A 10,512-nucleotide genomic window follows, 5' to 3' on the forward strand; every position below is an offset into this window, starting at 1 on the left:
CAAAAGTAGCCGGGTGTGGTGATGCATGCCTGTAATCCCAGCTACTTAGAAGGCTGAGAGAGCAGAATCGCTTGAACCCAGGGGACGGAGATTGCGGTGAGCCGAGATGGCGCCATTGCACTCTAGCCTGGGCCACAAGAGCGAAACTCCGCCTCAAAAAAAAAAAAATTAACCGAGCATGGTGGTGCATGCCTGTGGGCCAGCTACACGGAAGGCTGAGTTGGAAGGATCACTTGGGCCCAGGCGATCGAGGCTGCAGTGAGCTGTGATCATGCCACTGCACTCCGGCCTGGGTGACAGAGAGAGACTCTGTATCTTAAAAAAGAAAAAAGAAAAGAATTATAGGGTCTCTATTACATACGACCAGCCTATGTGCTAACTAATGCATAAAGTGAGAGAAAACACTGTCCCAAGATATAGTCTCTGTATTATATATACATATATATACACACACACACACATACATATTTCTCTGTATATAGAGAACGCCCTGTAAACATTGAGACTCTGGATTAGGCTGTGTTTGAAGCGACTGCCGTTGCCAGATTTTCTCATTAGGATAGGCAAAAAGATCCTATTTTGTTTTCTTAAGATTATCTAAATTAAGGTTCTGTTGCTTATACTTGAGATTCCTGACTCCTCTCCTTTAAGGCATATTCGTTTTAGAAGAATATTTTGGCCCCACTTACATAAATCTGATTTGGCTAGTTTTCCAAGAATTAAGGATTAGTTTTCCCCAAAAGAATATTCCTGATTGAGACATAGCAGTTCCAAGCAGCAATTTTAGCTTTGGAGGTAAGAATGTAAAAGCTTGACTCTATTGGAGAAAGGTGGCTTCATACTGACTAGGGTTTTTTGTTGTTGTTGTTTTTTATGAGACAGGGTCTTGCTCTGAAACCCAAGCTGGAGTGCAGTAGCATGATCACAGCTCACTGTAGCCTTGACCTCTAGGATTCAAGCAATCCTCCCACTGCAGCCTTCCAAGTAGGCATGTGCAACCACATTCAGCTAATTTTTTCCAAATGAATCATAGCCAGTTTATTCCAGTTCTTCAAAATTTATACTCAATATGTTGTTTCTAAAATGTGCATCACCCTTTATATAATAGTTCTTTCTTTTCTTTCTTTCTCTCTTTCTTTCGAGTCTTGTTCTTGTCACCCAAGCTGGAGTGCAATGGCGTGATTTCAGCTAACTGCAACCTCCGCCTCCTGGATTCAAGTGATTTTCCTGCTTCAGCCTCCCGAGTAGCTGGGATTACAGGTGCCTGCCACCACGCTTAGCTAATTTTTGCATTTTTAGTAGAGATGGGGTTTCACCATGTTGGCTGGGCTGGTCTCAAACTCCTGACCTCAGGTGATTCACTCACCTTGGCCTCCCAAAGTGCTAGGATTACAGGTGTGAGCCATCGCATCCAGCCTATTTTTCTCATCTTTTCTTTACAGTTCTTCAGTAGAAGCCAGAATCTTGAGTTGCCCAGTTAGGAGCCTGTGACCTGCTATTCTGATTAAGTTTCTTTTCAATATTCATGGCCAACATTTGACTTCTAAAAGAAAAGCTTTTGGTCTTTTCAATCACTTGCTGATAGGGTGAGACTGCACTGTTATCCATGACCTAATTTAGAATCAATCTTGGCATCCAGTCTTACATGTCTAATCGAATTTACGGTCTACCTTTCAGCTTCTTCTAGAGTCATGTTTAGTTTGTCTGCCAACATGTTAATGCCGATATACTGGTAGCTGTGCTAGAAAGTCTCAGATATGAAGAGACGGGCATTATCAGTGAAATCCTCAAGACAGGCCACCAAGAAGTCATTCACAAACACTGATTCACATTCCCTCAGCTTTATCTGAGCCCCATCAAGGTCAAAGTTAACACATAAGCATTCAATAAATTCTGTAATTGGGTCTTTATATCTTTAAGACTCCTGTTGAATAACTTCGACTAGATCTTTCAGCACCTGCTGAAGTTTTTGAGCATTCTTCTTTGTTATAACTGCTGTGGTCAAATAGTGAGGAATGTGTGGACGCACTGTCTGAATTGCATTAAGATACTGTGGTTGGTAAAGGAAGAGATTAATAATATTATTGTGACCTTTGGGATGACTGAAGAAAACAGAGACCAGTGAAAGAGCCATGTTCTCTGCTGAAGAGATTGGAGTGGAGAATTCACAGAATTATTGTCTATCTGTTGCTGGAACCTTCAATGCACTTGCAAGTGAAGCAAAACACAGCTAATCTGTAAATTAAGAATTCACCAACACTCTAAAAAAATAAAGATATTCTGCTGCTCCTGAGTAATTCCCACATTCATATTGGAATTTTGCCTATCTGTAGAGCTAATCTAAATATTCCTGCCTAAAGCCAAGCTGGTCTGCCAGGTAGCCAAACAGTATCCTGCCATCCCTGGTTGGCTGCATTTGCCTTGTAGTTTCTGGATCTTCAAATATCTTCACAATTGATTCTGCTTCTGCCTGAGAAATGTTTTAAGTTTACTATAGGGAAAGCTGGCCTCTGAAATCTTAATGCAGACTTGGGATGCAGCCGTGGAAGACCTTACATGGTTAAAAGAGACCAGCCTGGCTGACATGGTGAAACACTGTCTCTACGAAAAATACAAAAATTAGCTGGGTGTAGTGGCAGGTGCCTACAATCCCAGCTATTCAGGAGGCTGAAGCAGGACAATTGCTTGAACCCGGGAGGCGGAGGGTGCAGTGAGCTGAGATTTCACCACTGAGTTCCAGCCTGGGAGACAGAGCAAGACTCTGTCTCAATAAAAATAAAAATAAAAAAATAATAAAGCCTTAGTTGGAATAAGGCTGGGCATGGTGGCTTATACATGTAATCCCAGCACTTTGGGAGGCTGAGGTGGGAGAATAAAACTTGAGGCCAGGAGTGTATTATTTCAACAAAAAATTTTAAAAAATTAGCTGGTAATGGTGGTGTGTGCCTGTAGTCCTAGTTACTTAGGAGGCTAAGGTGGGAGGATGGCTTGAGTCCAGGAGTTCAAGTTTACAGTGAGCTATGATTGTGCCACTGCACTCCAGCCTAGGCAAAATAATGAAACTCTAATATGGTTTGTCTGTGTCCCCACCCAAATCTCGAATTGTAGCTGCCATAATTCCCACATGTCACAGGAGGGACCCGGTGGGAGGTAACTGAATCATGAGGGTGGGTCTATTCTGTGTTGTTCTCCTGACAGCGAATAAGTCTCATCAAATCTGATGGTTTTATATAGGGAGCTCCCCTGCACATGCTCTCTCTTGCCTGCCACCATGTAAGGTGTGACTTTTTTTTTTTTTGAGATGGAGTCTCACTGTGTTGCCCAGGCTGGAGTGCAGTGGCACGATCTCAGCTCATTGCAACCTCTGTCTCCTGGGTTCAAGTGATTCTCCTGCCTCAGCCTCCAGAGTAGCTGTGACTATAGGTGCCTGTCATCAAGCCCAGCTAATTTTTGTATTTTTTAGTAGAGACGGGGTTTTGTCATGTTGGCCAGGCTGGTCTCAAACTCCTGCTCTCACGTGATCCCGCCCACCTTGGCCTCCCAAAGTGCTGGGATTACAGGTATGAGCCACCTTGCTTGGCCTTTTGCCTTCCACCATGATTCTGAGGCCTCCTCAGCCACATGGAACTGTGAGTCCATTAAACCTCCTTTTCCTTATAAATTACCCGGTCTCGGGTATGTCTTTATTAGCAGCATGAGAACAGATTAATACAGAGCCTGTCTCTATTTAAAAACAAATCAGGTTATTTAGAATAATAAAAGGGGTGTTGAAATTTTTAAGCAGGTATGGCAAAAGAGATCCTATTACAAGTGCTCTTACCTCGGGTCTGATGAGTTTCAGAAATGGGAAACATCTTTGAAATTATAAATTATGTCCCTTTTGCTTGGGAATGGATCAAAAGCTTTCCTCAGATTCTCAACAAGATATAAAAATTAAAAAATAAATCCCTGCTCAATTAAAAATGATGAAAAAGAGCTATTACTACTTAATTTCAATCTTTAATCCATATTTAGACAAGTTAGTGGCTAAATTTGTTTCTATTTTATCCTTTCGAAAACCCTAATACTACTTATCATCTGCATCTAAAAGAATTTACAATAATTTGGGTTCTCAGCTTTTCAGACTACAGGGACATAAATACAAAAGATAATGTCATTCTAAATCTTACAGATGGTAGTCTGACAAATGACATTATATTACGTGTTTGCTAAAATGTGTGGATTAATTGGAAAACTAGACAATTATGTTGTCATGAAGGGATTTCAGCACTGCTAGTTGTATCATTCACTGCAGTGATCCCCAACCTTTTTGGCACCAGGGACCAGTTTCCACGACTAGGGGTATGGGGATAGTTTCAGGATGAAACTGTTCCACCTCAGATCATCAGGCATTAATTAGATTCTCATTAGGAACATGTAACATAGATCCCTTGCACATGCAGTTCACAATAGAGTTTACGCTCCTATGAGAATCTAATGCCACTGCTGATCTAATAGGAGGCAGAGCTAATGCTTGCTTGCCTGCAGCTCACTGTATGAGCCCAGTTCCTAACAAGCCACAGACCGGTACAGGTCTGCAGCCTGGGGGCTGGGGACCCCGATTAACTGCACACACAAAAGTTTTATATATTTAGTGGAATCACTGAAGTAAGAATTCAGGAAGCATAAGTTCTGGTACCAGTTTTATTTATAATTAACCACATACAAATCACTTTTCTACAAAATAATGGTTAACATCTATTCCTTAATTCACAGAAATATCACAAAACCAAAATCCTTCCCACGATATACTACTATTTAGTCTAAGCTTTAATTCAAAGGTTGAGAATGACGAATTGGAGAATGTCTTTCATACATAAATTGTTTTCCTTAATTCTGCAGATGGGTAATCTGTTTGAGATTAGCACTGTCATGTTTCAACCTTAGAGAACAAAAAGCTATCAACAAGATAATGGTAAAGAAAATGCTAGCCAAAAAATAACACTATTGAGAAATAGGCGCATATTAAGTGCAATACTTATAACATCTCTGATGTCAAATGACCAAAATTTAGCCTTAGGGCACTAAAGCACATTTGCCCTTTTGAAGCACATAGTAGTACGGCACATTTTATTTTACTAAAAGTGATGTTAAACATGAATGTCTTGTAGACTATTTAAAGAGCCAGTCAAATGGCTAAAAAAAACTATTGTTTTTTGTTATAACTCTTTTTGTGTCTCCCTCTTCCATTCTCATCTTAGGATATTTCACTCAAAAATTTAGTTATCCACCCCAAACACATTTCTCTCCCTTCTGCCAGGGTGTAACAAATATTAACATTCTGTCACTAGAAAATAAACACTGAAGAGGAATTAGCGTGTTAATGAACAAAGATTAAGGAAGGTAATACTAACAGAATAAAGGAAAATGTAGACCATAAGCATCTGGTCATTTATCATGTACATGTATCATGTCAAGCATTATATATTAAATCTTCAAGAGGTAAGTACTTTTGTTTTAGTGTGTTTAACAATGTCAGTTTCGTGGGATGTAGTCTCTGTTCCTGGACTTTCTCTTACATTATGGTAACAGAAAAACAAAGACTGGAGCACGGTTTACAGAGAAATACAAAACACATACAAACATCATAATAAAATAGCCATTTATATCACTATTAGAGAAATATTTTAGAGAAAACATACTTTCACCAGTGGCCTCAAATGCCATCATCCACTTATGTTCTTTAACTATCAACTTTGTTTTTCTAAGAGATGGGATCTTGCTCTGTTGCCAAAGCTGGAGTGCAGAGACATGATCGTAGCTGCAGCCCCGAACTCCCAGACTCAAGTGATCCTACATTCAAGTGATCCTCCCAAACAGCTGGGACTACAGACTTGGGCCACCATTCCCAGACAAATTTTTTATTTTTGTAGAGATGGGGTTTTGCTATGTTGCCCAGGCTGCTCTCAAACTCCTGGGCTGAAGCAATCCTCCCATCTCAGCCCCCTGAGTTGCTAGGATTACAGGCATGAGCCACTATACCCAGCAACTGTCAACTTGTAATACAAAAATACCTTCAAGCTGATAATCAAGAACATTTAGTGACTTTAAAAAGCTGACAGAGTATTTCCATGCTACACAAAACAGTTCTATACACAGCTTTATAGTTTTAAAGTTCTTTGCTGGCACTTGACTTTATAGTTAACACAATGACTACTGATATCAACGAAATACTGTTTTTAGCTTATATATATTTTCAAAATCAGTATTACCTCACAAAACAGTAAAGAAATATCACTTCTGCTGAAGAATCCTCTAAGATGAACACCAAAACTGTGCAGCTAAAACATATTGAGAATCACATACATTTTTAAGGCAATAGATAAAAATTTATACAATCCAGTGAAATTTATACATGTCCAGCGGAAAAAAGGATTATTCCTCTGATTAAATGAAGCATGTATCAGGTTTAGATCAACAATACAAATCTACAAAGCAAGTTACTTCTTTTTTAAAGTTTTTTGATGATTTGGTGACACAACCAGAATATAATTTTTTAGATGAAAATTGGTCGCTTTGCAAATCTACATCCTAAATTCCAAAATTAAAACGAAACTTCTTTTCAAACAGCAGAATCCTGGTTTGCTGTTTTTACTGTCAATGAGCTTATAGCTATTCTCTGTATTATTATAAATGAAATCACCATTCAGTCACCCTAACACACATATACTTTTTTTTGACACGGAGTCTTGCTCTGTCACCCAGGCTGGAGTGCAGTGGCCCAATCTCGGTTCTCTGTAGCCTCTGACTCCCGGGTTCCAGCAATTCTCCTGCCTTGGCCTCCTGGGTGGCTGGGATTACAGGCACACGACACCAGGCCCAGCTAATTTTTGTATGTTTAGCAGAGATGGGGTTTCACCATGTTGGTCAGGCTGGTCTTGAACTCGTGACCTCAGGTGATCCACCCGCCTCGGCCTCCCAAAGTGCTGGGATTACAGACGTGAGCCACCGCGCCCGGCCTGCATTTTTTTCTTCATAGAAGAAAACAAAAGTAAAACTTCCCAAATTATGTTTAACTTATAACACATTTTGCAAAGACCTCTTAGGTTAACCATTTTGGAAATCTACATTGTTCCGAAGAAAAAGATAAGCTTTCAAAACACTATCTAGCAATTCCTAATCATTTTTCTATTATAAAAATTAAAATTCAAAAGTTACTGCCACAGTGCTTGTGGCAGTAAACAGAATGTAAAATTTATCAAAAGACTAAATTAGTGTCATGAAACATAAACATACTAAATAATCAAATAAATACTGGACCCTTAGCACAGAAAATTATTAAAAGGTTGATCTGAGTGTTAAAATTTGTAATATTAAATTACCTTCGTATTTCAAATATTACTTTTTCTAAACCAAACCAGCAGCTAATCAACTTTTCCTTTCCTTTAGGAACAAAAAGGATATTTAAGATATTTTCCAAAACAGTAAAAACAACTCAGTGTTTCAATTCAGTTACAACAAACCCTGCTGATCCTGTGCATTTCACTGAGGCGCTACACGCACCCAAAAATCATCATCAGAAAGAGAACTTGAACTTCCTGACTCAGAGTCTGGCTCACTGAATCCACCTAAGTCCCATTCAGTGCTAGACTCACTTGGTATTTCTTCTTCTTCAGTGAGAAAACTCTGACCAGGTTCAAGGCAGGAAGGATAAACACGAGCAGAGAGGCAAAAAAAGTTAGAATCAAACTGCAAGAGGCCTAATGTGGTACCTATATTAATCCATTGGTCTCCCCTAATATCATATTCATACACAGTCACCCGGTTCTTTTTCCACTGTGGGGTGCGAGAGGTGATGAGCAACAATTTTTGGCCATGCTTGATAATCCGGTAGTTGTTGGTCTCTGAGACCAAGGGAATATTATTCATTTGCCTCCATTCTGCCCTAACTGGGTTGTAGACCTTCATGACTGGGATGTCACAGATACAATAGATCTCCTCATTAAAGACGCACGCTTCCTGAAAGTCATTGCGCTTCAGAGAAACGCACTTCAACCACATATTATGGCTAGGATCATAACAGAACATGCGCTTACTGTTGAGAGCATAGAGATAGTCCCGAATTACCATTAGGTCAAAAGATAAAAAAGAATGGGGCAGTGGAGCCACCAATGCCCACTGGTTTCTCTTAACATTGTAGCATTCCACTTCCTTCAACTTAACTCCAGTAATAGGGTCTCGCCCCCCCAAAATGTAGATGTAGCCATTGAGATATGCCACATCCATGCCCTCACGACACAGCAAGCGATCTGCAAGTTGCTGCCAACTGTTCTGAGCTGGTTTATACACCCAGAGGTCTGTCCTGGGCTGGGCAGCTAGATAGATGTCATGGTCAGGAGAGATACAGACAGCTAAGGTGGTGACAGTCCTAGTGTGAGCCAGACAGGTCAAAGGTGACGGCACTTTGTAAAGGTCCCCCGAGTATGGATCACAGCAGAGAAAGGGATCTCTGGGGTGTCCAAAGAAGATCACCATCTCCTTGGCACACATACCCAGTCTCTGGGGTGGATTTTCTGCTGCAGATACAAGAGAGTTGCTGCTGCTACTGCTGCTGCTGCTGTTTGGCACTGGCACCAGAGACTTGTACAACAGGTCACCATAGCGCATCTGCAGGGCCCCTTCAATAACGTCCAGGCAGTATTTCTTCACGATGGGCTTGGTCAGCAGCCCTTCTAAGTAGTCCTGATCTTCTTCAGTAAAGTGCATCCAGCGCACGCACTTGAAGACTTCTGCAGCACTGGGACCCCGCTCTTTGGGAGCAGCCTCCAGCCACTGCACTGCCACGTGGCACACTGTCTGCTCACTCTCCACGTCCAGACTATCCAAGCGCAGGACAGCCAGCAGCTGGGCCAGGGTCAGATCTGCTAGAGTCTCCTCCCGAATTGAACCCATGTGGCTGAGCTGCTTGAAGTTCTGAGCTATATAGGACTGGGCCTGGGATCGCAGCTTGCGATGGCCAAAGGCGTCTGCAAACTTGAGGATGGCGGTGCAGTTGGTCAGGTCAAGACGTCGGGCTAAGAAGGAGGCACAGGCTTCCCGCACATACTCCAGTTGCAGCATGTCGGAGGCCGCGTACAGGCGCTCCACGTTGGCCTCGCTGAGAGACACACGACCCGTGTAGCAGTAGTCGACCAACACCTCGAAGGACTCGGCGTCCACATCGTGCATGGTCACGCTAGTCTGCTGGCTCTCGTACATGCCACCTGTGAACATGCTCTTGAAGTAGGGACACGCGGCGGCCAGCACATTGCGGTTGCAGGGGAAGAGGCGACCCGTGCCAGGCCCGCTGCCAGGCGTCACCACCTCGATGGTCACATCACACAGCTGCCGCGCATCGTAGAAGGACTTGAGCTGTGCCAGCAGGGCTGCAGAATGGGCCGTGTCCTTTAATTCCTCTGGACCCGTGAAAAAGGCCGAAACTGTGGGTTTGTGAATCTTCTTGGGCCGCTTCCCACCACGGGGACTGGCGAGGCGGCGAGAGCGCGGGGCGTCTTCCCGGGACTGCATGGTGGAGATGGCGACGGGCGCTGATGGCGAGAAAGGCTGCCGGACCCGGCTCTGGCTCCTCCTCAACCTTCCCTCGCTGACGCTAAGATAGCAGCGTCTCCCAAGAGACCGCAGCACGAGCCCATTTACTGAATTCAGCCCTACCCTGCGGAGCCGCCTCCCTTTATCGTTTAGACAGTAGCTGACTCACCCTCTCTCACTCCCGCGTCCTTTCTCCGCGTCTGCTCGCCTTCACAGGACCCGCTGGCTTGGAGCCGTAGAAGCCGCTACTGCCGCGTGGGCGACAATACTAGGGCCCAGGAGAACTACCGCTCCCAGGTTGCCTTTCGCGCCCCGAGGGCTGCTGGGCCTCTCGGACTCCCAGGCCGATACCGAGGGAAAGACTCCGCTTTGCATGTTGGGAGTAGTAGTTCGTGTAATATCGCGATCCTTCTCTGGTGTTCCTTGTTTTTTAGCTGACGACACTCGAGAGCGCCAGTTTTCCTAGATTCGATTTTGTGGTTTGGAACTTTGGTTTTGGAATCCACAGTAGTCGCCTCGTTCTAGTATGTATTGTTCGACTTGTCTCTTTGAATTGTTTCTTCTTTTGTAAAATGTGAACACTAGTATTTCATAGGATTGTGTGAAGATTAAATGAGTTGGTTATAGGACGCTGTTAATATTTGTTGGTTTGTAGAATAATTACTCAGTTCTTAGAATATAAAGGTTCGACAAGTTTTCTTCCAGCCTTTATATATATAGAAAAAAAAGGAAGCATCACTAATTTGAAATTATGAGCCTGTAGGAAAACAAAAACCCCCGAAAACAGAAAACCTTGCAAATTGCAGCAGAGATCCCTTTTTAGGGGTGTGTGTGTGTGTGTGTGTGTGTGTGTGTGTAAATTAGATTTTATTTTTAGGTTTACAGACAAATTGAGCAGCAGGGACAGGGAACTTCCATATATCTCTCCCCACTTCACAGTTCCCT

The 10,512-nt window shown here is 42.7% G+C and overlaps 1 protein-coding gene and 1 pseudogene across 1 annotated transcript; both read right to left on the reverse strand.

Moving 5' to 3' along the window:
• Positions 1-1,446: 1,446 nt before the first annotated feature.
• Positions 1,447-2,310, reverse strand: LOC105546934 (annotated as a pseudogene).
• A 4,399-nt stretch (positions 2,311-6,709) lies between these two features.
• KBTBD6 (kelch repeat and BTB (POZ) domain containing 6) lies at positions 6,710-10,004 on the reverse strand. Its single transcript, XM_011990257.1, has one exon. The coding sequence runs from the start codon at positions 9,544-9,546 to the stop codon at positions 7,522-7,524; it is 2,025 nt and encodes a 674-aa protein (XP_011845647.1). The 5' UTR covers positions 9,547-10,004; the 3' UTR covers positions 6,710-7,521.
• Positions 10,005-10,512: the final 508 nt, after the last annotated feature.

This window comes from Mandrillus leucophaeus, unplaced genomic scaffold (genome assembly GCF_000951045.1).
Source record: "Mandrillus leucophaeus isolate KB7577 unplaced genomic scaffold, Mleu.le_1.0 Scaffold375, whole genome shotgun sequence".
NCBI classification, from domain to species: Eukaryota; Metazoa; Chordata; class Mammalia; order Primates; family Cercopithecidae; genus Mandrillus; species Mandrillus leucophaeus.

Excerpts from the sequence above, each read along its gene's own strand:
- KBTBD6 (XM_011990257.1), bottom strand. The coding sequence starts at position 9,546 with ATGCAGTCCCGGGAAGACGCCCCGCGCTCTCGCCGCCTCGCCAGTCCC.